The sequence below is a fragment of the Ctenopharyngodon idella genome, chromosome 2, assembly GCF_019924925.1.
Source record: "Ctenopharyngodon idella isolate HZGC_01 chromosome 2, HZGC01, whole genome shotgun sequence".
Taxonomy (NCBI): domain Eukaryota; kingdom Metazoa; phylum Chordata; class Actinopteri; order Cypriniformes; family Xenocyprididae; genus Ctenopharyngodon; species Ctenopharyngodon idella.
In genome coordinates, this window is record NC_067221.1 from 39023235 (window position 1) to 39046838 (window position 23604).

The 23604-nt window shown below is 35.6% G+C and overlaps 3 protein-coding genes across 8 annotated transcripts in view; all 3 read right to left on the minus strand.

The window, feature by feature from the left end:
* Positions 1 to 6395, minus strand: part of LOC127494646 (CMRF35-like molecule 9) — a 59895-nt gene extending 53500 nt beyond the window's left edge. For 3 of the 4 annotated variants that reach the window (XM_051860705.1, XM_051860723.1, XM_051860698.1), the window contains exons 1-5: positions 6262 to 6395; positions 5772 to 6083; positions 5365 to 5673; positions 5241 to 5271; positions 4740 to 4843 (exon numbers count right to left, since the gene is read on the minus strand). In XM_051860705.1, the coding sequence (XP_051716665.1) occupies positions 4740 to 4843; positions 5241 to 5271; positions 5365 to 5673; positions 5772 to 6083; positions 6262 to 6373 (868 nt within the window). In that variant the 5' untranslated portion in view covers positions 6374 to 6395. The remainder of the gene's footprint in view (positions 1 to 4739; positions 4844 to 5240; positions 5272 to 5364; positions 5674 to 5771; positions 6084 to 6261) is intronic. The other variant, XM_051860716.1, reaches the window with a different exon arrangement.
* LOC127494629 (polymeric immunoglobulin receptor-like) overlaps positions 1 to 10818 on the minus strand; it is an 80766-nt gene extending 69948 nt beyond the window's left edge. Inside the window, exon 1 of the mRNA XM_051860670.1 lies at positions 10570 to 10818. Within this exon, the coding sequence (XP_051716630.1) occupies positions 10570 to 10678 (109 nt within the window). The 5' untranslated portion in view covers positions 10679 to 10818. The remainder of the gene's footprint in view (positions 1 to 10569) is intronic.
* A 1038-nt stretch (positions 10819 to 11856) lies between these two features.
* LOC127494676 (polymeric immunoglobulin receptor-like) overlaps positions 11857 to 23604 on the minus strand; it is an 88460-nt gene continuing 76712 nt past the window's right edge. For 2 of the 3 annotated variants that reach the window (XM_051860761.1, XM_051860751.1), the window contains one exon: positions 11857 to 12701. The gene's annotated coding sequence lies outside the window, so the exon portion shown is untranslated. Of the gene's footprint in view, positions 12702 to 23477; positions 23518 to 23604 lie in introns of those variants that run through there. The other variant, XM_051860793.1, reaches the window with a different exon arrangement.

A 23604-nucleotide genomic window follows, 5' to 3' on the forward strand; every position in this document is an offset into this window, starting at 1 on the left:
ACAGGTCCTGTTACACACGAACAGCGGGGCTATGACATAATAGTATTACAAGATTGCTGTTGATCTAAAGCTTTTTACAAGTTTGTTTACACAATCGCAGAATGTTTCTTTTGGACACCTTTTTTTTTTTTTTTTGGAACAGTGATCTCTTAAGTAGGCACAGTGCAATGTCGAGGGGAAAAGCCTAGTAAATGGCCCAACCCTGAAGAAGTTAAAATAAACATGTAATAATTCAAATTATTTTATTATAGTAATATTCATATTATAAAAGTGTATATATATATATATATCTCATGTTGCCATTCTGTACACTGAGTTTTAGTAGCCTATATATTGATTTAACATAAATACCTTGTGCATGTGTATATTCATTGCACCTATCTGTTCTGTTCAATGTTATTTTCATATGGAAGTCCATGGTTATAATTATTCATAAGTATGCAGTGTCATAAGTAAATCTCTGACGTTTATAACAAACCAAACAGTCTGAAAATCGGTAGAAAATTGAGCAAGTTATGGTTATTTAAATGTACATGCACCATTAAAACACAATGTTACGAGTGAGCGAGCTGACTGTTACAAGATGGCCGCCAGATGCGGACGTCGACCTCCATTGGCCAGCAGCGCGGACGAGACATCTAGCCTTTATTATGTATATCTATGGTGTCAACGGCGCGCCTGATGTTGTTCATTGACCTTTCATGTGCCTGCTTGATAATTAAAAAAATATTGTTTAGAGGAAACATGAAATAGCCCTGTTTAATTTTATTATAGATTATATACTATTTTATATTTAAATACATCTGAAAAGTCATTGGAAGTAAACAAACAAACAAAAAAAAATAATAATAATAATAATAATAATATAAATCTTCCCAACTAGAGTCCCCCCAGTGAATCCCAGCCATTTCCAGCCCTGGTAATATGTATTTATATCTAATGAGTCCAACATAAAATATTTAAATAATCTATATTTAAATATTTAATAATCTATTTAATCTATGAAATTTATTTAAAATTGACCAACTAAATTTAGTTTGATTTGGGAAATGGGAGTGCCTTCTGCGCATGTGCGAGACACACTCAGACAACACGCTCCAGAGGTTGCATACTACTTCATCGTGGCGGTCTCATTTAAGAAAAGTAACTGTTAGATTGCAAAGTAAGATTACAGTATTTTACACCTCATGAGGAACAGTCAATTTTATTACGGTTATTTTTCTTAAATAAGACACGCTTGATGACGTATGCAGCCTTCAAATGCGACCTCCAGAGGACACAGACTCCGAAATGAGACGCAGCAACAGTGTGACCGACACCATTTTCTCATGCTGGTGGAAGGACCATTTCAGCTGATTTTCAGAACATTATGAGATACACATTCCCTGGCAGTTGGCACTAAGATCAATTTTTAACCACAAAACAACTAGTACTTTCCAGCAACGAATATCCAAAAGCAAGAGGCAGGTCCAAATAAAGCAAGAGGCTTTTGGATATTCGTTGCTGGTAAGTAGCTACTAGACGTTTTGAGGTTAAAAATTGATCTTAATGCCAAGGAATGTGTATATCATAATGTTGAGTGAAATATGTTTGGTGAAATACAGCGTTGAAATAATTAATCGCGGTGAATTGTTATAACAACTGTAGGCTATACAGACTCACCTTTGCTTAAAGTGCCCCGTTATGGATTTTTGAAAAAGACCTTTCATGTAGTGTGTAACATAGCTCTAAGTGAATGAAAACATCCTGCAAAGTTTTAAATCTGAAAGTGCACCGTATATAAAGTTATTGTCTCTCAAAAGTAAGAGCCAGCTCAGAGTCAATTAAACGAGTTGTTTGTAAAATGAATCCCAAGCCGTTTCGTTGTGACGTCACAACGAAATATTAGCATATTGCCCGCCCACTTATTGCGCACTCAGACGCCAGGGAAAATTTATTTTTTCAACAATACCACAGCAGTACAATCTTTTGTTGTGTTCCCGTCATTTTGCTGACAACTGCTTCTCAAACCTCGGGGAGTTTAACGCAGGATTCACAAAACGTTTGGTCTTAAAATATGGATCAATGCCCAGTTAATTTGGACCAGCTTGCTCCTCTGAATCTCAACCTGTAAGTATGATTAATAATTGATGTTTATATTTTCTAGCGTTCAAAATTCGTAGTTTTGTATTTTATGTTGTGTAACTTATGTCTCCTGCTAACCGGCTAACTCACGTTTCTGTAGTTCTGCTATTCAGATGTGGGTCCAATATTGTCTAAAAATGTGTTGATTAATGCAGCTTGTCTGTCTTATTACTTGGAGTAATGATCAAGGGTGGAGCACGACTTTTGTTTACAAAGTCTAATGCATTATCAGGTATTCATGTTTGTGCTGGGCGAATGTGGGAGTTTATATTTTATAGCATATTAAAATAAAAATATTAAAATGTTGTATTTAATAATTAAATTGTAATAATGTTTCACAATATTACTGTTTTTTTTGTTTTTTGTTTTTTTTTTCTGTATTTTTGATAAAATAAATGCAGGCTTGATGAGCATAAGAGACTTCTTTTAAAAACATTAAAAATAGTAACATTCTCCTACCATTGCTATGCTGATGACACACAGATGATCTGACGGTAGCTGCACGGATCTTGGACTGCCTGGTGGACATCTCAGCCTGGATACAAGAACATCATCTACAACTCAATCTGGAATCTCGTCTTCCCAGCCGCTCCGATGATTCAGCATAATTCCAGCTAGGCTCATCAACTGTAATTCCATCCTGATCCGCCAAAAATATTGTGGTAATCTTTGATGACCAGCTGACGTTCAGAGACCACATTACAAAGACAGCTTGGTCGTTTAAGTTTGCACTGCACTATACAGTAACTATACACTATACCTAACAGAGCATCCAACACAACTTATCATCCAGGCCCTTGTCATTTCTAGACTGGACTATTGCAATGCACTTCGAACATGTGCAATCCCTAACTGGACAGCTGAATCCCTGACAATATTCAAGAAACAACTAAAAAATCATCTCTTCCATGAACACTTAATGGCATCCTGCTGACTCTTAAAAAAAAAAAAAAAAACACTATGCTTTCACTATATTAAATCCCTCTCTGTTCTAGTTTGTACTATTCTGAACAAAGTTTGAATCTTTGTATTTTTTAGCACTTCTCTTGTTTATTGCCTCCTTAAGATGAATTGTTTGTACTCCTTATTTCTAAGTTGCTATGGATAAAAACGTTGGCTAATTGGTTTATTTTTCATATTGACCACTTTGACAGCTAGTGCATATTTCCATTTTTATTTATTTTTTATTGTGCTTGTTTTACACTGTAAACTATTTTTTTTCTTTTTTTATTTACTGTAAAATTCACAGTAAATTAAAAAAATGAAAAAAAAAAAAAAAGTTTTTACAGGAAAAAAAAAATTGACTGATAGTCATTGTGAGGTGTAAAATACTGTAATTTCTTTCTTACTTTGCAATCTAAGGGTTACTTTTCTTAAATGAGACTGCCTCGATGATGTATGCATGATTGGGCTCCCAGGCGAGATCCCATTACGTCAATATCGACGTAACGTCTCCGTTCTCTCCTTCAGGGAACGGGGGTTACAATAGTAACCTAGACGTTACATGCGTAACCTGAGACGGTTTTGATCAACAAGCCATGTGCCTTTAGTTATTGTACAATTTGTAGACAATTGTACTGTAGAGCAGAAAAACTAATACTATTGTGACCGTGAGTTGAACAGGGTTCAGTGTCTCTCCAGCAGAACCATCCAGAATCACTCAGTCTCAGTCAGAAGCATCATGTTCCTGTGTTCTTCTCACTGCTGTTAGTGTGGAGCCACCAAGCTGTATATTAGTGCCCCTGCTGGAGGCTTCTGGAAGTGCAAGATCATATTTTACATACTGCCAGCGTCACAAAAAAATCCATGAATTAATATATTTCTGTAAAACTTACTGCTGCACTCACAGGAGCATCACCAATAGTACTGTAGGTTTTGTCTTTGACGGGATCCTAATTAAACACGATATATTCATAAAAATCATACTCTTAATATGTCATACTCTGAGCTATCATGTTAGTAGTATGTCTGGAGTACTTACATTTGAGCGTTCATCATTTATATATATGTTGCATTTCACAGGATCTTCAGGTTCACAGTAGATCTGCATTTCACACAAACAGAGAAAACAATAAGGAAAAAGATTTCAAGAAATCGACAAAAAAGTTTTGATTGGCCTGGAGATTGATGACATGTCTACTAGATGGATCCTGGCATTTGCTAACCCGTGTAAACCAGAAGAGGGAGACAAAGAGTCTCTCATGTCAATCGCTTTGGCTCAATTCTATTCTATTCTAATTCAACTCTGCCCATTAACTTATAAAAAATATTTCTGAATGTTTTCTGAATGTTCTGAAAGTGTTTTAATCTTTATCTAAAAAGCTCAGTTTTATACACAATAAAGTGATTGTAAAAATGTAAAAAATACACTGATCTTGTAATATGAACATTTTCATAACTAGATGCTCATAAATTAAAAGACTTACTGGGTCAATGGTCCTGCTGTCATTTTTCTCTATGTTTTGGTGTTTATCTTGCTCTTTATTTTAAAATGGGAAACAATAACATTTGACATTAACAGAGTTTATACTATTGAATCTGTGCTGTTGAAATAAAATGGCAGGGCATGAAATGAACATTAATGGAATTAAGAATGGAGTGCAGGTCAAACTGACTAGTTCTCTGTTTCCATCTCCAGGTGAAAATAACACCGACCAGAATCAACAGCAGCAGAAGTGCAGCTGAAACTGGAAGCCACACAGTCAGAAGCTCTTTACTTCTGTGGGAAATAAGAAAACACTTTCAAATCTTTTAGTTCAAAAAGCCCAGAAAGAGTTCTGTAACTAATTCAGCTGAATAAAAGGAATCTGAACTAAACTTTGATCAGACCTTTATTAAACTTTGTTAATGTATTTCAGCCTAAAAGTATTTATAATTAGTTTAAACTTTATTTTATTTTATACACAGTACAGATTCCTGGAAATTCCTGTTTCTCTTCTGCAAAAATGGAAAAAAGAAAGAAAATTTACCAGGACAATGAGGAAATGATGTAAGCATTAAAGACAAAGAAATCGAGGAAATAGAGCACTGACGACAAAAGAGACAAATATAGAATAATTCCAGGAAGATAATTTTGAAAGGAAGCTCAATTTAATGAGAAATGTTTTAATACTTACGAGTCTCTCTGATTGTCTGTGGCCTCGTTTACTGTCAAAAGTAGAAAGCAAAGCAATTTTAGTTGTGTTCTGTTTCATATGTAGTAGAAAAATATTTAATTATTGAAAAAAAAAAAAAAAGTACCTTGTTTTGCCTCACTTACAGTAAGATGAACAGGGTTCATTGCCTCTCCAGCAGAGCAGAAGTACCATCCAGAATCACTGAGTCTCAGTCCAGTCATCAGCACAGTGAAGGATCTTCTCCCATCATCACTGATCTGGACTGATGGATTCTGGGATGTGTCAGTCCTCCCCACTGTGTAACAGCTCTGATCTTTATATCTGCACCACTGTTTGAGTTTATTCTGATATCCAGAAGTGTAGAAACACTGGACACTGACATCACCACCTTCATGTCCAGATACACTGCTGCTCACCACAGACACATCAGGAGCTGAACACACAGAGTCATTTGAGATTATTAAATACATGTGTGTGAAGTCAGAGAATTAGACATTAGAATGTGATTAAAATAATTACAAAATCTCATACCAGGCTGAACCATAAGATGAAGATCGTATATAAAAGTCGACAGTCCTTCAGTCTCCACAACACAAGAATAACCTCCAGTGTGTTTGTTCTGCAGGTTTCTCATAGTCACAGTAAAGAGACTCTGATCAGGATGATCAATTACTGACAGATTCTCCTCTGTTGTGTTTGTGTATATATTAGATGGAGTGATGTCTGAGTGCCAGTATTTCTTCTGTGGAGGGTTTTTCTCATCATAATGACATGGGATGGTGACAGATCCTCCAGTCTTAATAGTTAAAACATGATTTGACCCACCACTGTAGCATTCAACACCTAAACAAACACACACAGTTTTAATGTCCAGGATTAACAATAAATCACTTCTCAATTTGTTCAATCTTCACATAAAACACATTAAAAGCATCATGAATAGTTGAGCATGAAATGTAATTTTAAAATCATAAACAGGATCAATTAGATACAAACACAGAACAGCATTTAATACTCTCACCTAAAATGAGCCAAAACCAGATTGAAATGTAGAATATTTTTGTCTTAGCATATACAGCCATTGCGTTTGCTCTTGCTTGTGTTTCCTGTATGAGGTCGTCACTGGAGTGCATCAGTAAAAACTGGCCAACTTCCGTTGTCTGCCCTCATATTACTATAGACAAGAGAAAATGTTCTTAGATGTCTTGCGCCCCCTGGCTAAAGGGTGTATACAGACTGTACATATTCATAAAATAAAGTGCAATCAATAGTTTTGTTTCCATTGTTTGATGGGTGTTCAGTATCAGTTATCAAAAGTATCAAAGTTTGTGAACATTAATTAATGCTTCAGGTTTCTAAGAATTAACAACACTTTTACAGCATTTAGATTGATGTTCATTTCTGCATATACTAACACACAAGTTGTATAAATTAATATTAATGTATTATGAACAATAATTAATTAACTACAAACAAATGAATATTTTTATATTAAGATAAACCTAAGTAAAATAAACAAATATATATTTTTAAAAAAACTAACAGTAATGCATTAACTGATTGTAATGAACTGAACAGTACTGTAAAGCTCTACCAACTAAAATCTTTTTTTTTTCTTTTTTTTCTTCTTTTTTTTGGCATGCATGTGTGTCACAGGTAGTATATTTTGCAGGTATTAAAGATCACACAGTTTATCAAATAAAAAAAAAAAAAAATTGTACAGTTTTTTTTAACTTTCATGATCAAGCTATCAACTTTGATTCCTGTGTTCATTATCCTGTTCATCACCCTGATTTCCCACACCTGTGTTTGTTCCCTGCCATTGTGTTCAGTCTTGAGCCAGTTATCCTGAGTTTCCTGCTGCCTGTTTTCAAGTTAAGTGTATCTCTTGTTATATATTTTTGGACCCTCGTGTCTGTTTTGTTTTCTCTGTTTTATGGAAGCTTGGCTCTCTTAGTTCATTTTTATTTTGTACCTTTTGTTGTTCTAGCAAAAATTTTTTTTTTTTTTTTTTTTTTTTTTTGACTCAAGTCTCCTGGCTCTTTTGATCTTCTGCTCTCGGGCTTCCTGGGTTCAATCCTTACCGAGGGCAACTCCTTACAACAACATTCTCCTAACCTTAATTTTACTCACAATATAATATTGAAATTGAACATTTGTAATATTCCAAGAACATTAACATGAAGATTCATCAAACATCAATAACATTATTAGGACATTGCAAGAATGTTGTTCTAAGGACATTTTCTCTCAACATTATGAGAACTTCATCAAGTACAAATCTATCATAAGGATGTTCTGAAAATGTTCTCAAAACATTTTGTCTCACTGTTATGAACAACCTTCTTGGAATGTATTCATGAAGTTTTTTCGAAGTTTTTTTTCTCAACATCATGAGAATGCATATCAAATAATGCTATAAGAACATTCTAATAATGTTATTTAAAGAATGTTTTGCCTTATCATTTACATAACCTTCACAAAATGTGGTAACACTTTACAAAAAGTTTCATTTGTTAACATTAATACATTTGTTACTGTATTTGTTAATCTTTATTAATGTTAAAAATACAACAGTTCACTGATTGCTCAAGTTAGTTCACATTGCATTAACTAATGTTAACCATATAACTCTTGATTTTAATAATGTATTAGTAAATGTTGAAATTAATATTAACAAAGAATAATAAAAGTAGAAGTGCAGTTCATTATTAGTTCATGTTAACTAATGTAGTTAACTAATTTTACTTTAACTAACTTTATTGTAAAGTGTTACCCAAAATGTTAGTGAAAGTTGTGGGAACATTCCCTGTTAGTTGGGCAGATATTGTTACGAGCCTCCTTAAAAATCTATAGGTTAAAGAAGGCAGGTAACAAAAAGTTAAGGAGAGAGCACAGGGAATTCCCATTTCCAGGACCCAGTTCAAAAAACAAGTCCACAAGAGCTTAGTGAAAAAAAGAAGTAGATTCTTTTTATTTTAGTTGACATAAATGAAATGGGTTACACTTTATTTTAAGGTGTCTTTGTTACACTGTAATTATACATTATTAGTACTGAGTAATATTAAGTAACTACATGTATACTATAGGTTTAGGATTTGGTTTGGTTTAGGGTTAGTTGCATGTAATTATGCATAATTTACATTTTTATTAATTCATTTATTACTATAGTAACTACATGTAACATATGTAACAATGACACTGTCAAATAAAGTGTTACTATGAAATGTTTTATATTTGTTTTGGTTTTTTTTTTTTTTTTAGTTTTTTTTTTTTTTCTCAAAATAATAAGTGGAGATAACATCAAGCTTCAGGAGGGGACAAGGCCAAAATAAGAAACAAAAGATCAATCTTCCTAGAAGGGGGTTAGAAATAACTTGCATAGAAAAGATAAGAAAACCTAAATAAAATACAATATACTTTCCTTACTCCCTTATTGTCCAATAAACAGGAGAAAACAGGTATACTCTCAAACAAAACTGGCATCCACCTCCCTATAATTTTCATGAAAAAGATATATACAGCAGGTTTCAATTTGAAAACACTAAATGTAATTCACTTCCACTAAACACTTTAACAATTAGCTGTACAAAACAGCTCGTTATGCTGCTTGATATTGCAAACTGGTATTTCCTACCATGTTATTTTTATTATAAACATACTGGTTTGTATTGCAAACAAAATAATCAGTGCTTTTATGTATTGATGATGTGAGTCTGTCATGCCACTATTTAATTATTGCAGTAAGTGATTTCAGATAACCCCGCCCCTAAATGACTCTTGAAAACAAGCTGAGCTGTGGTTGGTCACTTTATAAGTCAATCAGACTGTCACTTCCTGTCTGTGTGGGTGGTTCCTGACTAGAATAAACTGCAATGAGGACTTCCTTCCACAAAACAAAAGTCTGCTAACTGCTAACCTTAAGCCTTAACAGTAGCAAATACAAATCTGAGTTTTACACTGAACCTGTTATTTATCTAGACACCAAAAGTCCTTCAGGTCAGTGTGAGAACAGCCTGTGATCTCTAATTCTGTGACAGACAGAAACACTCCATCATGTGGCATCTGAAAAAGAGAATAGATAGAAAGATATGACAACAGCACAAAGATGCACATATGAGTGCTGAACAAGTCACAGCTGTAGATTTAGGACACATTTAAAAAAAAGTGTAACCGTGAAACTGTGATAATACTAACGTGTTCTTTTCAGTGCCGGTGTCTGTTCTCACAGTTGCTGTAAGAAATGGAAAACAATTTTTAAAAAGTGGGAATAAAGCTTATTTTTATTAATTAGTTGATGCACTTATATTACCTGGTTTTGGAAACCTAAAGAAAAGACAACACCACATGCAAAAATAGACAAAATGTTCAGAAAGACAATGAATTCAACTCTATTATACAGATCAATAAAGTGGTTACACTTTATTTCAATAGTCCATTTGAGACATATTAATTATGAGTAACTTTGCAACTGCATATCAACTAGCACTCATTGGAGTATTAGTTAGATTGTAAGGTTAGGGTTATGATTAGGGTTAGAGGAGCTGAATAAGTTTACATGTAGTTGCAAAGTTAGAGTTAGAATGTCTAAACTGGACTATCGAAATAAAGTGTTACCAATACATTTATAAGCATCTAATCAAGCCCATGACAGAAAATATAAATTTTGATTCATATTTTACTTGTCTACTAACCTGTTCTCTCAAAAACTTCAGTGGTCACAACTGTTGTCAAAGAAGAAAAGATCAAAATGATTTATTAAGAGTTTGTCATAATAACCAGCAATAAGAGTCTGTATTACCTGGATTTGGTTCAGTAACAGGAACATGTGGATCTTCAAGAGAGACATCAGGAACTGAACACAGAAAAAGATGCACATTTATTTTAGCCTTTTTCCCGAGCAGGAAAACCCATGTAGATTTGATCAGTGAATGAGTTTTACCAGTGACCGTGAGTTGAACAAAAGCCTTTTGATCTCCAGCAGAGCAGAAGAACCATCCAGAATCACTGAGTCTCAGTCCAGTCATCAGCACAGTGAAGGATCTTCTCCCATCATCAGTGATCTGGACTGATGAATTCTGGGATGTGTCAGTCCTCCCCACTGTGTAACAGCTCTGATCTTTATATCTGCACCACTGTTTGAGTTTATTCTGATATCCAGAACTGTAGAAACACTGGACACTGACATTACCACCTTCATGTCCAGATACACTGCTGCTCTCCACAGACACATCAGGAGCTGAACACACAGACACGAGTCATTTGAGATTGTGATTTAATAGGAAACAGGATGAGAATGATTCATATCAATGTGAAATTCATTTCATACCTGATTGAACTGTGAGATGAAGCTGCTCTGTTTCATCCATTTTAAATATTCCTCCAATCTCCACAGCACACCAGTAATCTCCAGTGTCTTCTTTCTGCAGGTTTCTCATAGTCACAGTAAAGAAACTCTGATCTGGATGATCGATTACTGACACTTTTTCTTTGGTTTCATTAGCATATGCAAGAATGTTGCAGGAATTGTATGCTGCATAGGCATCAAAGCACCAGTATTTCTTGTGTTTTGTGTATTTCCTGTATAATAACATGGAATAATGACCGATCCTCCAGTCTGAACTGTTAACAATCTGCTGGGTGATCCTGTTGCGCATTCAGAACCTGAGTGAAGAAAATATCCACTTCAGTTTCACTTATTTGTCAGTGTTAATGACAGAACAATCATATTTAAGTATCACTAAGTGTTTTTTCAGTCAACACAAAACAGGTGCTTAGACTTAAATTCAAAACTAAGTTAAAATCAACATGAATGTATAAGGTAAAATGCAGTATTTATGTCTAACTGGTCACAATTTCTTTCAAGGCATTTTTTATTATAAAATAATTATTACAAAATGCTGTTTAAAGTATAGTAGTCAACATTTGAAGTGGATCAAAAACTTTCATCAAAGTTGTCCTAAAACCTTCTTCTTAGGACAACTTTAATGATCTTTTTTTGATCCACTTCAAATGTTGACTACTGTAGTTTTAGATGGAGTACAGCACATCATACAGCCGAACATGCCAACTAACCGTATGAATAAACTGAACACTTGCCTGTTATGAACCAAAGAAAAAACACAATGAACTTCTTCAAACTGACATTCCTTCTGGCAAAAAGTTGAAATGTTTCTTCTCTCTGCATCTTTATCGTATACGTCTTCTTTTTCCTTTTGTTAATACATAATCAGCTTCACTTGAGAAGGTTTGCCTATGATCTGATGCTCTAACTGTATTAGACTCACTTCCTGTATCCATGCACTAGTTGCTTGTGTCATAAAAACTTGATTTACAATAAAATGTCAAAATGCTTGATGGCAAATGTTACATAAATCACAAATGCATCACTTGGGCGAGAAGTCTAAAATTATTCTGAATAAGAATTATTTACTTTATGTGCAATATGGTCAACATTTACTTCTGGTATTATTGGGTAGTAGCAAGGTTTCCTTATCTAGTTCTCATTTTACAATTATAGAACGACTGCAGTGAGTCACTGTGGAAACTGGTTATTTTGGTCTGTTTTGTGGTCAACACATTTAAGCAAAAGAATCTACAGCAGGTGACAAACAACCTCAAATAAAGATTTTAATACACCTTGAAACAAAATGTGAATGCAGCACTTTTTCTGTACAGAAGTTAACAATGGACAAAAGCTTTTCATCATTTATATGCTGATAAAGAACATGACGAGACAAAAATAACAAGAGTAAGAATCAGTACTTCCGTTCTTCTAAAAACATTCACAAGTGTTCCAACCATTTTCTTCACTGTGTTTAATAAATGCTGTTTATTGGTAAGAACACATCCACACTACACGACTCACTCATAACAAGGCTTGTACAAATGCTGCGTCCACGCCATGTCGTAATTATAATTACTAGATAACAATCCGTGACGTTCTACTCAAAGCTGTTCTCGGACTCAGAATTATGCTTTTCCATGGCAACACTATCAACACTAAATGAATCTGCAGCAGTCTGGTGGTACAGCGAGTTTTGAGTTTACAAGTTGTAATTATGAATTCTATGCTTATTACAAGTCGGAATCTCGTAATTTCCATAATTCCGACATGACGTGAATCCACCTTTACTTACAGACAGATAAACGTGAAATGCATAACATGAAAAATGCTTTGAAATGAAAGATTATATTCCATTTAACTGTTAAATGTGCAACAAATGTCATATTACCCCAGTCTGCAGTTTCTCCATTCTGCAGGCCTTTTATTGACTTGTTAAAAAGACTTAAAGAGTCATAGTGTCCATCAGTTGACTTTAAATTCTCCATCAGAATGTCCATGAGTTTGGTGTTTCCCATCACGAGGCTCCTCTGTTAGAGCATTTGGAGCTGCTGAGCTGGAGTGTTCAGGAAAATCACTGAGGTGTTCTTATAGTCTCCTTCTCTCCATGGACACATCTGCAAACAAGTGAAATACTGTCAAATACAGCATCCAGAATAACTTGCCATCAACATTTTCATCATTAAACCTACACTGATCACCACAAGAGCTTTATAATGTCCCCTACACCAGTGCAGCTGTGATGGGTCAGTCGAGTGTTCTGATTGATGCAGGAGGAGTGGGCGGAGACTAAAGCAATCAATAAGAGAGTGATCAGGGCTGTGGCAGTTTTGTGTGAAAGATAAGGATTCACACTAGCTTCCAAGACACTATAATTTACCATTAAGTCATGTTTAATGGTCTAGAACAAATTGAAACATGCTTTATTCATAAACAAGCAAATATTAAATAACTACAATGCTTATTTCATGCTAAAAAAATGGAGGGAAAAACATGCTCCATAAGACGCCATTTTTATTCTCCAAAAATCAGAATTAAGAGTTTAAACCTTGCAATTTTGACACTTTTTTCTCAAAATTGTGAGAAACTCAGAATTGTTTCCTTTTATTTCTCACAATTGCGAGTGTATATCTTGGAATTCTGAATTTTTATCTAAAATTGAAATTGCAATAATGTCAGAATTGCGATAAAGTCAGAACTGCATGAAAAAAGTCAGAATTGCAAATAAAAAAAAAACTTACAATTGAGAATTGTCAAAATTGTGAGTTATAAACTCAGAATTATGAGAAATCAGAATTGTGAGATAAAAAGGTCAGTGTAATGCTTCACAATTCAGTTTTCAGACAATATATGCAAATGCCAAAATGAAAAATTGAAAACCAGGCGTTAATTTTTCTTCTTTTTTTTTCGTTTTTTTTTTTCGTGTGCTTCATCAATATACTTTTGTTAAATTATGACTTTAGAGACAATAATTTGAATAAATGAAATCTAACCTATTTTCTTTTTTTCCATTTTTTGTCTTGTAATTTGCGCTGTGGGCCGTACCATTAGCACGGGGTGTGGACGCGGACTAGGCTACTATCATTTCATTGATTTAACAGTTTATTTACACTGCAGGGAGTGGTTTTTAAAAATAGCTTGCGAGCAGCAGCGCCTTGCCAAGAGCCTTCATGTCAATCTAGCATGAAAGATAAAAAGATACCAAGTGAAAATTTACTAAAAATTAAGCATAAATGTTTTCTCTAGCGGGCATTGATGGTAACCGGCTTGAGCTTCCACCTTGCTTCTCGTTCGCTTAAATGCCCTTAAAAAAATATAATATATAAAATGATATATAGTGCTGCAAAGTCAAGAGCACTGATTTATTTATTTTCAATTATTATTTTCAGTAAATAAGGGTAAGGGTCAAGGCCGGAAAACCATACTGGAGGCCCGTGGTCTTCGGGCCCTCTAGACAGCACTGCATTACATACAGGAATGGCTACTGTAAATGGAAATCACAACATAGGGCTCAGAATACTTCAGAAAACATTGTCCGGTGGAACACAATCCATCGTGCCCGATTCCGCCGTTGAGGCTAAAACTCTATAGGTCAAAAAGAAGCCATATCTAAACATGATCCAGAAGCGCAGGCATTTTTCTCTGGGCCAAGGCTCATTTAAAATGGACTGTGGCAAAGTGGAAAACTGTTCTGTGGTCAGACGAATCAAAATTTGAAGTTCTTTTTGGAAAACTGGGACGCCATGTCATCCGGACTAAAGAGGACAAGGACAACCCAAGTTGTTATCAGCGCTCAGTCTAGAAGCCTGCATCCTCTGATGTATGGGGTTGCATGAGTGCGTGTGGCATGGGCAGCTTACACATCTGGAAGGCACCATCAATGCTGAAAGGTATATCCAGTTCTAGAACAACATATGCTCCATCCAGACGTCGTCTCTTTCAGGGAATACCTTGCATTTTCAACATGACAATGCCAGACCACATACTGCATCAATACAACATCATGGCTGCGTAGAAAGAAGGATCCGGGGTACTGAAATGGCCAGCCTGCAGTCCAGATCTTTCACCCATAGAAACATTTGGCGCATCATAAAGAGGAAGATGCGACAAAGAAGACCTAAGACAGCAACTAGAAGCCTGTATTAGACAAGAATGGGATAACATTCCTATTCCTAAACTTGAGCAACTTGTCTCCTCAGTCCCGAGAAGTTTGCAGACTGTTATAAAAAGAAGAGGCGACGCAAGGTCTCGAGAAGCCGTTTAAAAAAAAAAAAAAAATGTTTGAATTGATTTTCCTTAGTTGAACTGATATGGCTTTAAAAACGCCATGTCATGCGCGAGATGCTGCAAAAGACACCCTATCTCGCAAAAGACGGAGTGGTATGGAAAAAACTCGTTCTGTGTGAACGGGCTCATAAAAAACAATGTGTTCGAATTTTAAAGACGTGGTGCGGCGCTGCGCTTCTCGACCTATGTGCGACCTTCATTCACTGAACCCTGCAAATCATCAGTAGCCTAACGTTCTGTATGGAGTCCAAGGCTGTGTCCGAAAACTGGAAAAACTAGCTTCGCTTCCTGTCTCCTGAGATCCCTTCTTCTGATCGACTTTTGAAGGCAGCATATGTATCCTTTGCTGCCTTTGATATCCCACAATCCGAACGAAATGGCGAAAAATGGACCGAAAATGGCATCCTAAAGTTAAGTTTGCTGGTCAGTTTGTGTGTAAATGTACGTTTTTGACCAGCATTTTCCACTTTTGAAGTAATTTCTAGCGAGAAATTACTAGTGTAGTTATTAAATATTTGTTTAGTTCTGCAACAAAGCTTGCGCTATTTTGCGGTATCATTAAACTGTTATGCTGCCACGGACGTCTCGTCTGGAACTCAGGGTCCGTGTGGTTCCTTCATGCACAAACGCTGCCAGTGCGCAGCTCTGTTGTTTTATCCATTATAAAACCTGATGACGCTAAATGTGTTTAGTTTTCTGACCAAAATAAATAACATATTAAAGTGTGGCAATAAATTAAATGGCATCAACAAAAACAATAATTATAATAATACTAATCTCCTCTGAGTTGTTTAAGGCAAGTAAATTGTGTTGTTATTTTACTGTTTTTATACTGTGTATATGACAGAACATATGATAATGTAGCCTAATATAGTCTACAGGCTTATATATTTAAAATGTTGAACATCCAAATACCGGTCTGGGTTCAAACATTCCGACATGCAAAGTGAAGCATTCACGTGACTGGAAAGAAAATTAGCTTCGTTTTTCGCTAATCGCGTTTCTCTGAAAACAATACGCACATTTCGGGAACAAAGCTCAGTCGATCATACTTAGATTCTAAGTATTTGTCCAAAACTTGTCCAAATGTTGTCCCCAACTATCCAAATTGAGTTATCTAAACAAATATTTTTACATTCAACATGTTGTGCAGTTCCCAGCATGCATTGCAGCTTGAAGAATTATGTGGAAACTATTATATAAAAAATAAACTAAACTAAAAAAAAACTATTGCTTTGCATTACCCAGCTTGATTTATGCTGTGCCTGTTGTTGTCACTGTTATTAAGCTGTTATATGTTTCAGAGTTCATGTTTTTACTAAATTACAGTTGTTGATCATCACCACAAAAAAAAAAAAAAAAAAGATCCAGGCCCTTCATAGATATGACACATATAAATTTCATTAACTTTACTTAAACATATCTAATTAGGAGTAATACGCAATGCTGGAAATCGGGCGTAACGCGGGGGGACGGCATCCGGGGAGTGGATTTCGAGGGGGGAGGACGGCGTTCCCGTTTAAATTTGTTAAGGGAAATTAAGGATTTCTGTATTTTATTCTCTCAATAGCCTACGAAAACGATACGAATTAAGCACAAAAACATATTGCAATAAAAATCTTACTCAGTGCTTGAAGTGAGCCGGCACCCGCCACCGGCTCTTCTATATTTTAATCTGACTGTACTGTACCCTCACCGGCACTTTTCACATGTTTCCGGTAGGCTACTCTAATCTCCATTTAACTAACTTGTTAAAGAATGTATAATATATAATCCGTTAAGGGAATAGATTTAAAAAGAAAGAAAAAAATTAAGCATTGCTCTAAACATAATGTGGAGCCATCAGTGGTCCACCTGTAATTATATTCTTATTGTAACAAATGCTATGGATAAATAATTACAAGAACTACTTTTTCATTAAGGCCAAGTACAAGTTAGAATCAAGAGCTTTAAAGTATGGACCTTCTTAAATTATTGACTAAACAATTGGTTTTCCCCATGTGCAAAATGTGTTCTGCTAATATGACAGATATGCCCAATAGAAAAAACCTGCCTGTATTCCAAGAGATGACAGAAAATTAACATGTTCAGCATAAGAAAATTTTAAGTAAGAATAGCTTGAGTTCCCATGGCACTTTGTAAACAAGTGATTGTTAACTATAGGCTGTTACTTTATTGCAGTTATGTTATCAACCAACTTTGCAGGTGTGGACCATTTTGCAAAAATAAAACAAAAATAAATAAACCTCACGAGGGAGACAAGCAGTCCTTGATGCTTCAAATAAAGATTGCATCAATTACATCGTTACACCAGTAGGTGGCGACAAGTGGCTGTTAAAAATGTAATTGTCATTGAATCATTCATTAAAAAGATTTGTTCAAAAACATTGATTCATCTAGTAGCCTAATGAAACAAGTGACATCTTTAGAATTGAGTCATTGAATCATTTATTCAAACTGATTTTTAAAAAAAACAAATTCAAATTATGTTTTTATTATTATTATTATTATTATTATTAGATTAGAATAGAACTACATGTTTTGAAAAGGCTCCATAACATCCTCAAAACAAAGTTTTATAAAATGATAAACATCACATTTCAACCATTTTAACCATTGTTTAAAAAAAGGATGAGTGAACATTATTATATATTAAACATTATTATCCAAATTATTCTGCTTTTTAGAATGCAACTTCCTTTTCCATTAAAACTGGATTCACCTTTAAATGTTTAATAATTGTTGATGTTCAAAGCACTAAACTGAGAGGTCTCCACCCCAAACATTCTATGGTTTTCTTTACCATGAGGACAAATCTATTTAAAAGGTTTGTGTGACCTTGTTCAATTCTGCAAGCACCCTCATATGCAGATTCCTAGACAATGCGTCTTTAATTTGGCCAAAATCAAACAGGTAATTTTCTCCAATCAGAGATCTGTTGAATGAACATGTTTGTGCCACACAATTCAAAAATGTTGTTCAGGGGCGCAGGAGACATTTTCAAAGTGGGGGGGACCCAAAACTGCGTTCTCCCGCGGTAGAAATCGTGGGGGGCACCGCGATGCGAGCGCAAAGGGCACCTTTCACTTTCGCGATCAAGTGCACGCCCACTGATAAGCATTGTAAATGCAGTATTACAGTATACACATACCAATTAAACGCGCCAGGTCTCCTCTCGTGCGTCCTCCCCACTGCGTCGCTGGTCGAGGCAATAATCACTTTCGTATCGCTTTCAGATATCCTCTTTTATAGATGCCATCAATGCTTTTACCTTTCTAGATGTAATTACCGAAATCAAAAACAGTCCATAAACTATATCCTCACGAAAACTCCAGTCAAGCCAGCTCGCGCAGTCAACTGAGAGATCAGCATCCTTACCTTAAAGTGTCAAATTTCACAGTTTCTGAATGGACGGTTTGGCTTGATTGACAAACGCTAACGTTCGGGCATGATTTATATACCATCGACCTGTCCTAAAACGTTAGCACGCTTTGATCGATTGTTTGGAGATCGGGGGTTTCTCCGTTCCGAGAGCGCATTTACTGTTCACATCCGCGACAAAACAGTTGATTATTTACAAACGAAAGCTCACAGAAACGTGAACAATGGTCTCATTTGAAAGAAAATATCCTAAGCTAAAAGATGATATAGTGTGAATGATTGAAGCAGCCCCTTATCAAAAGTGCGGCGGTCGATTTCTGTCTTTTCAAACCTGCGGTAGTCCTGACCCCCCGTCCCTCGAGTCAACCATAGATATACATAATAAAGGCTAGATGTCTCTACGGCGGAGTTTCTAACGTCATCACCCGGCGGCATCTTGTCACAGGCAAGCTTTCTGGCGGGCTCTGTGGTACCTGATGTAAGGTGAGTGATCTGCACAAACACAATTACTCTTATCTCGCTGAAATCTTGACGGAATTTACAAATGGTTTGGTTTCTTACAAACGTTCTTAACGTGGCTATAATTCTGGATGCCTTGAAACATGTTGAAATTGACTTAATCATGCAGCCATAGTTGTGTATCACGGCTACTTGCGCAAGTTATCAAGGCTGAGACCACAATCGAGCTGTTCAATTATATAGGTTTTACTGACACCAATAACGATTTAATGACAACTAATCTTTTGTCTAAATTACAATCTTTGTGGATGTGGTTGTAGTTATTAGCTGGCTAATAACAAGAAGCTTTGAGTGAGACCTAGTAGTTGTTTAGCTGCTACCCAGCAATTTTACATCAGTGGGAGAGGCAGAATTGCTCTTTCTTTTCAATATAACTTAAGTTGCACATGATTTCCAATCGGTTTGGTTTGTCTACAAAAACTCTCTACCATTATGATACAGGAAATTGCTGGCTTTATAGGAGAAGATGCCCGACTTTTGTGCAGCCTAATGATGCTCCAATCGCCGTCAGTCTCAAAAACGAGAGCCCATGGGATCACCTTTCACCCTGTAAGATATGACAATTTAATGATTATATTTGGGATAATCGTTAGTTACTTCGTGGATGTATGTACAATACAGGTCCTGATACACAGGAACAGCGGGGCTATGACATAATAGTATTACAAGATTGCTCGTTGATCAAAGCCTTTTTACAAGTTTGTTTTACACAATCGCAGAATGTTTCTTCTTTCTTTCTTTTTTTTTTTTTTTTTTTGTAACAGTGATCTCTTAAGTAGGCACCAGTGCAATGTCGAGGGGAAAAGCTAGTAAATGGCCCAACCTGAAGAACGTTAAAATAAACATGTAATAATTCAAATTACTTTTATTATTAGTACTATTCAATATTATAAAAGGTATCTATACTATATTTATCATCTCCATGTTGCCATTCTGTACACTGAGTTATTAGTAGCCCTATATATATATATATATATACTATATATATATATATATATCTCATGTTGCCATTCTGTACACTGAGTTTTAGTAGCCTATATATTGATTTAACATAAATACCTTGAGCATGTGTATATTCATTGCACCTATCTGTTCTGTTCAATGTTATTTTCATATGGAAGTCCTGGTTATAATTATTCATAAGTATGCAGTGTCATAAGTAATCTCTGACGTTTATAACAAACCAAACAGTCTGGAAAATCGGTAGAAACTTGAGCAAGTTTTGGTTATTTAAATGTACATGCACCATTAAACACAATGTAGTGAGCGAGCTGACTGTTACATAGATGGCCGCCAGATGCGACGTTGACCTCCATTGGCCAGCAGCGCGGGACGAGACATCTAGCCTTTATTATGTATATCTATGGTGTCAACGGCGCGCCTGATGTTGTTCATTGACCTTTCATGTGCCTGCTTGATAATTAAAAAATATTGTTTAGAGGAAACCATGAAATAGCCCTGTTTAATTTTATTATAGATATATACTATTTTATATTTAAATACATTTGAAAAGTCATTGGAAGTCAAAAAAAAAAATAATGATAATAATAATAATAATAATAATATAAATCTTCCCAACTAGAGTCCCCCCAGTGAATCCCAGCCATTTCCAGCCCTGGTAATATGTATTTATATCTAATGAGTCCAACATAAAATATTAAATAACTCTATATATAAATATTTAATAATCTATTTAATCTATGAAATTTATTTAAAATTGACCAACTAAATTTAGTTTGATTTGGGAAATGGGAGTGCACTTCTGGATGTGCGAGACACACTCAGACAACACGCTCCAGAGGTTGATACTACTTCATCGTGGCGGTCTCATTAAGAAAGTAACTGTTAGATTGCAAAGTAAGATTACAGTATTTTACACCTCATGAGGAACAGTCAGTTTTATTACGGTTATTTTTCTTAAATAAACACGCTTGATGACGTATGCAGCTTCAAATGCGACCTCAGAGGACACAGACTCCGAAATGAGACGCACGCAACAGAGTGTGACCGACACCATTTTCTCAGCTGGTGGAAGGACCATTTCAGCTGATTTTCGGAACATTATGAGATACACATTCCCTGGCAGGTTGGCATAAGGATCACTTTTTAACCACAAAACAACTAGTACTTTCCAGCAACGAATATCCAAAAGCAAGAGGCAGGTCCAAATAAAGCAAGAGGCTTTTGGATATTCGTTTGCTGGTAAGTAGCTAACTAGATGTTTTGAGGTTAAAAATTGATCTTAATGCCAAGGAATGTGTATATCATAATGTTGAGTGAAATATAGTTGGTGAAAATACAGCATTGAAATAATTAATCGCGGTGAAATGGTTATAACAACTGTAGGCTATACAGACGCACCTTTTGCTGAAAGTGCCCCGTTATGGATTTTTGAAACTTACCTTTCATGTAGTGTGTAACATAGCTCTAAGTGAATGAAAACATCCTGCAAAGTTTTAAATCTGAAAGTGCCACCGTATATACCAAGTTCTATGTTTCTCAAAAGTAAGAGCCAGCTCAGCAGTCAATTTAAACGAGTTGTTTGTAAAAATGGAATCCCCAAGCCCGTTTCGTTGTGACGTCACAACGAAATATTAGCATATTGGCCCGCCCCACTTATTGCGCACTCAGACGCCAGGGAAAATTTCATTTTTTCAACAATACCCACGCAGTACATCTTTTGTTGTGTTCCATCGTTTTACTGACGGACTGCTTCTCAAACCATTGGGGAGTTTAATGAGGATTCACAAAAACGTTTGGTCTTAAAATATGGATCAATGCCCAGTTAACTTTGGACCCAGCTTCGCCTCCTCTGAATCTCAACCTGTAAGTATGATTAATAATTGATGTTTATATTTTCTAGCGTTCCAAATTCGTAGTTGTGTAATTTTATGTTGTGTAACTTATGTCTCCTGCTAACCGGCCTCTAACTCACGTTTTCTGTAGTTCAGCTATTCAGAGTGGGTCCAACTATTGTCTAAAAATGTGTCGATTAATGCAGCTTGTCTGTCTCTTATTAATGGAGTAATGATCAAGGGTGGAGCACGACTTTTGTTTACAAAGTCTAATGCATTATCAGGTATTCATGTTTGTGCTGGGCGAATGTGGGAGTTTATAATTTTATAGCATATTAAAATAAAAATATTAAAATGTTGTATTTAATAATTAAATTGTAATAATGTTTCACAATATTACTGTTTTTTTGTTTTTTTGTTTTTTTTTTCTGTATTTTTGAAAAAATAAATGCAGGCTTGATGAGCATAGAGACTTCTTTTAAAAACATTAAAAATAGTAACATTCTCCTACCATTGCTAAGCTGATGACACACAGATGATCTGACGGTAGCTGCACGGATCTGGACCTGCCTGGTGGACATCTCACCCTGGATACAAGAACATCATCTACAACTCAATCTGGAATCTCGGTCTTTCCCAGCCGCTCGATGATTCAGCATAATTTCGCCATCAGCTAGGCTCATCAACTGTAATTCCATCCCTGATCCGCCAAAAATATTGTGGTAATCTTTGATGACCAGCTGACGTTCAGAGACCACATTACAAAGACAGCTTGGTCGTTTAAGTTTGCCCTGCGCTATACAGTAACTATACACTATACCTAACAGAGCATCCAACACAACTTATCATCCAGGCCCTTGTCATTTCTAGGACTGGACTATTGCAATGCACTTCGAACATGTGCAATCTCTCTAACCCTAACTGGACAGCTGAATCCCTGACAATATTCAAGAAACAACTAAAAAATCATCTCTTCCATGAACACTTAATGGCATCCTGCTGACTCTTAAAAAAAACAAAAAAACACTATGCTTTCACTATATTAAATCCCTCTCTGTTCTAGTTTGTACTATTCTGAACAAAGTTTGAATCTTTGTATTTTTTAGCACTTCTCTTGTTTATTGCCTCCTTAAGATGAATTGTTTGTACTCCTTATTTCTAAGTTGCTATGGATAAAAACGTTGGCTAATTGGTTTATTTTTCATATTGACCACTTTGACAGCTAGTGCATATTTCCATTTTTATTTTATTTTTATTGTGCTTGTTTTACACTGTAAACTATTTTTTTTTTCTTTTTTTATTTACTGTAAAATTTACAGTAAATTCAAAAAATGAAAAAAAAAAGTTTTTACAGGAAAAAAAAATTGACTGATAGTCATTGTGAGGTGTAAAATACTGTAATTCTTTCTTACTTTGCAATCTAAGGGTTACTTTCTTAAATGAGACTGCCTCGATGATGTATGCATGATTGGGCTCCCAGGCGAGATCCCATTACGTCAATATCGAGTAACGTCTCCGTTCTCTCCTTCAGGGAACGGGGGTTACAATAGTACCTAGACGTTACATGCGTAACCAGAGACGGTTTTGATCAACAAGCCATGTGCCTTTAGTTATTGTACAATTTGTAGACAATTGTACTGTAGAGCAGAAAAACTAATACTATTGTGACCGTGAGTTGAACAGGGTTCAGTGTCTCTCCAGCAGAACCATCCAGAAACTCTCAATCTCAGTCAGAAGCATCATGTTCCTGTGTTCTTCTCACTGCTGTTAGTGTGGAGCCACCAAGCTGTATATTAGTGCCCCTGCTGGAGGCTTCTGGAAGTGCAAGATCATATTTTACATACTGCCAGCGTCACAAAAAAATCCATGAATTAATATATTTCTGTAAACTTACTGCTGCACTCACAGGAACATCACCAATAGTACTGTAGGTTTTGTCTTTGATGGGATCCTAATTAAACACGATATATTCATAAAAATCATACTCTTAATATGTCATACTCTGAGCTATCATGTTAGTAGTATGTCTGGAGTACTT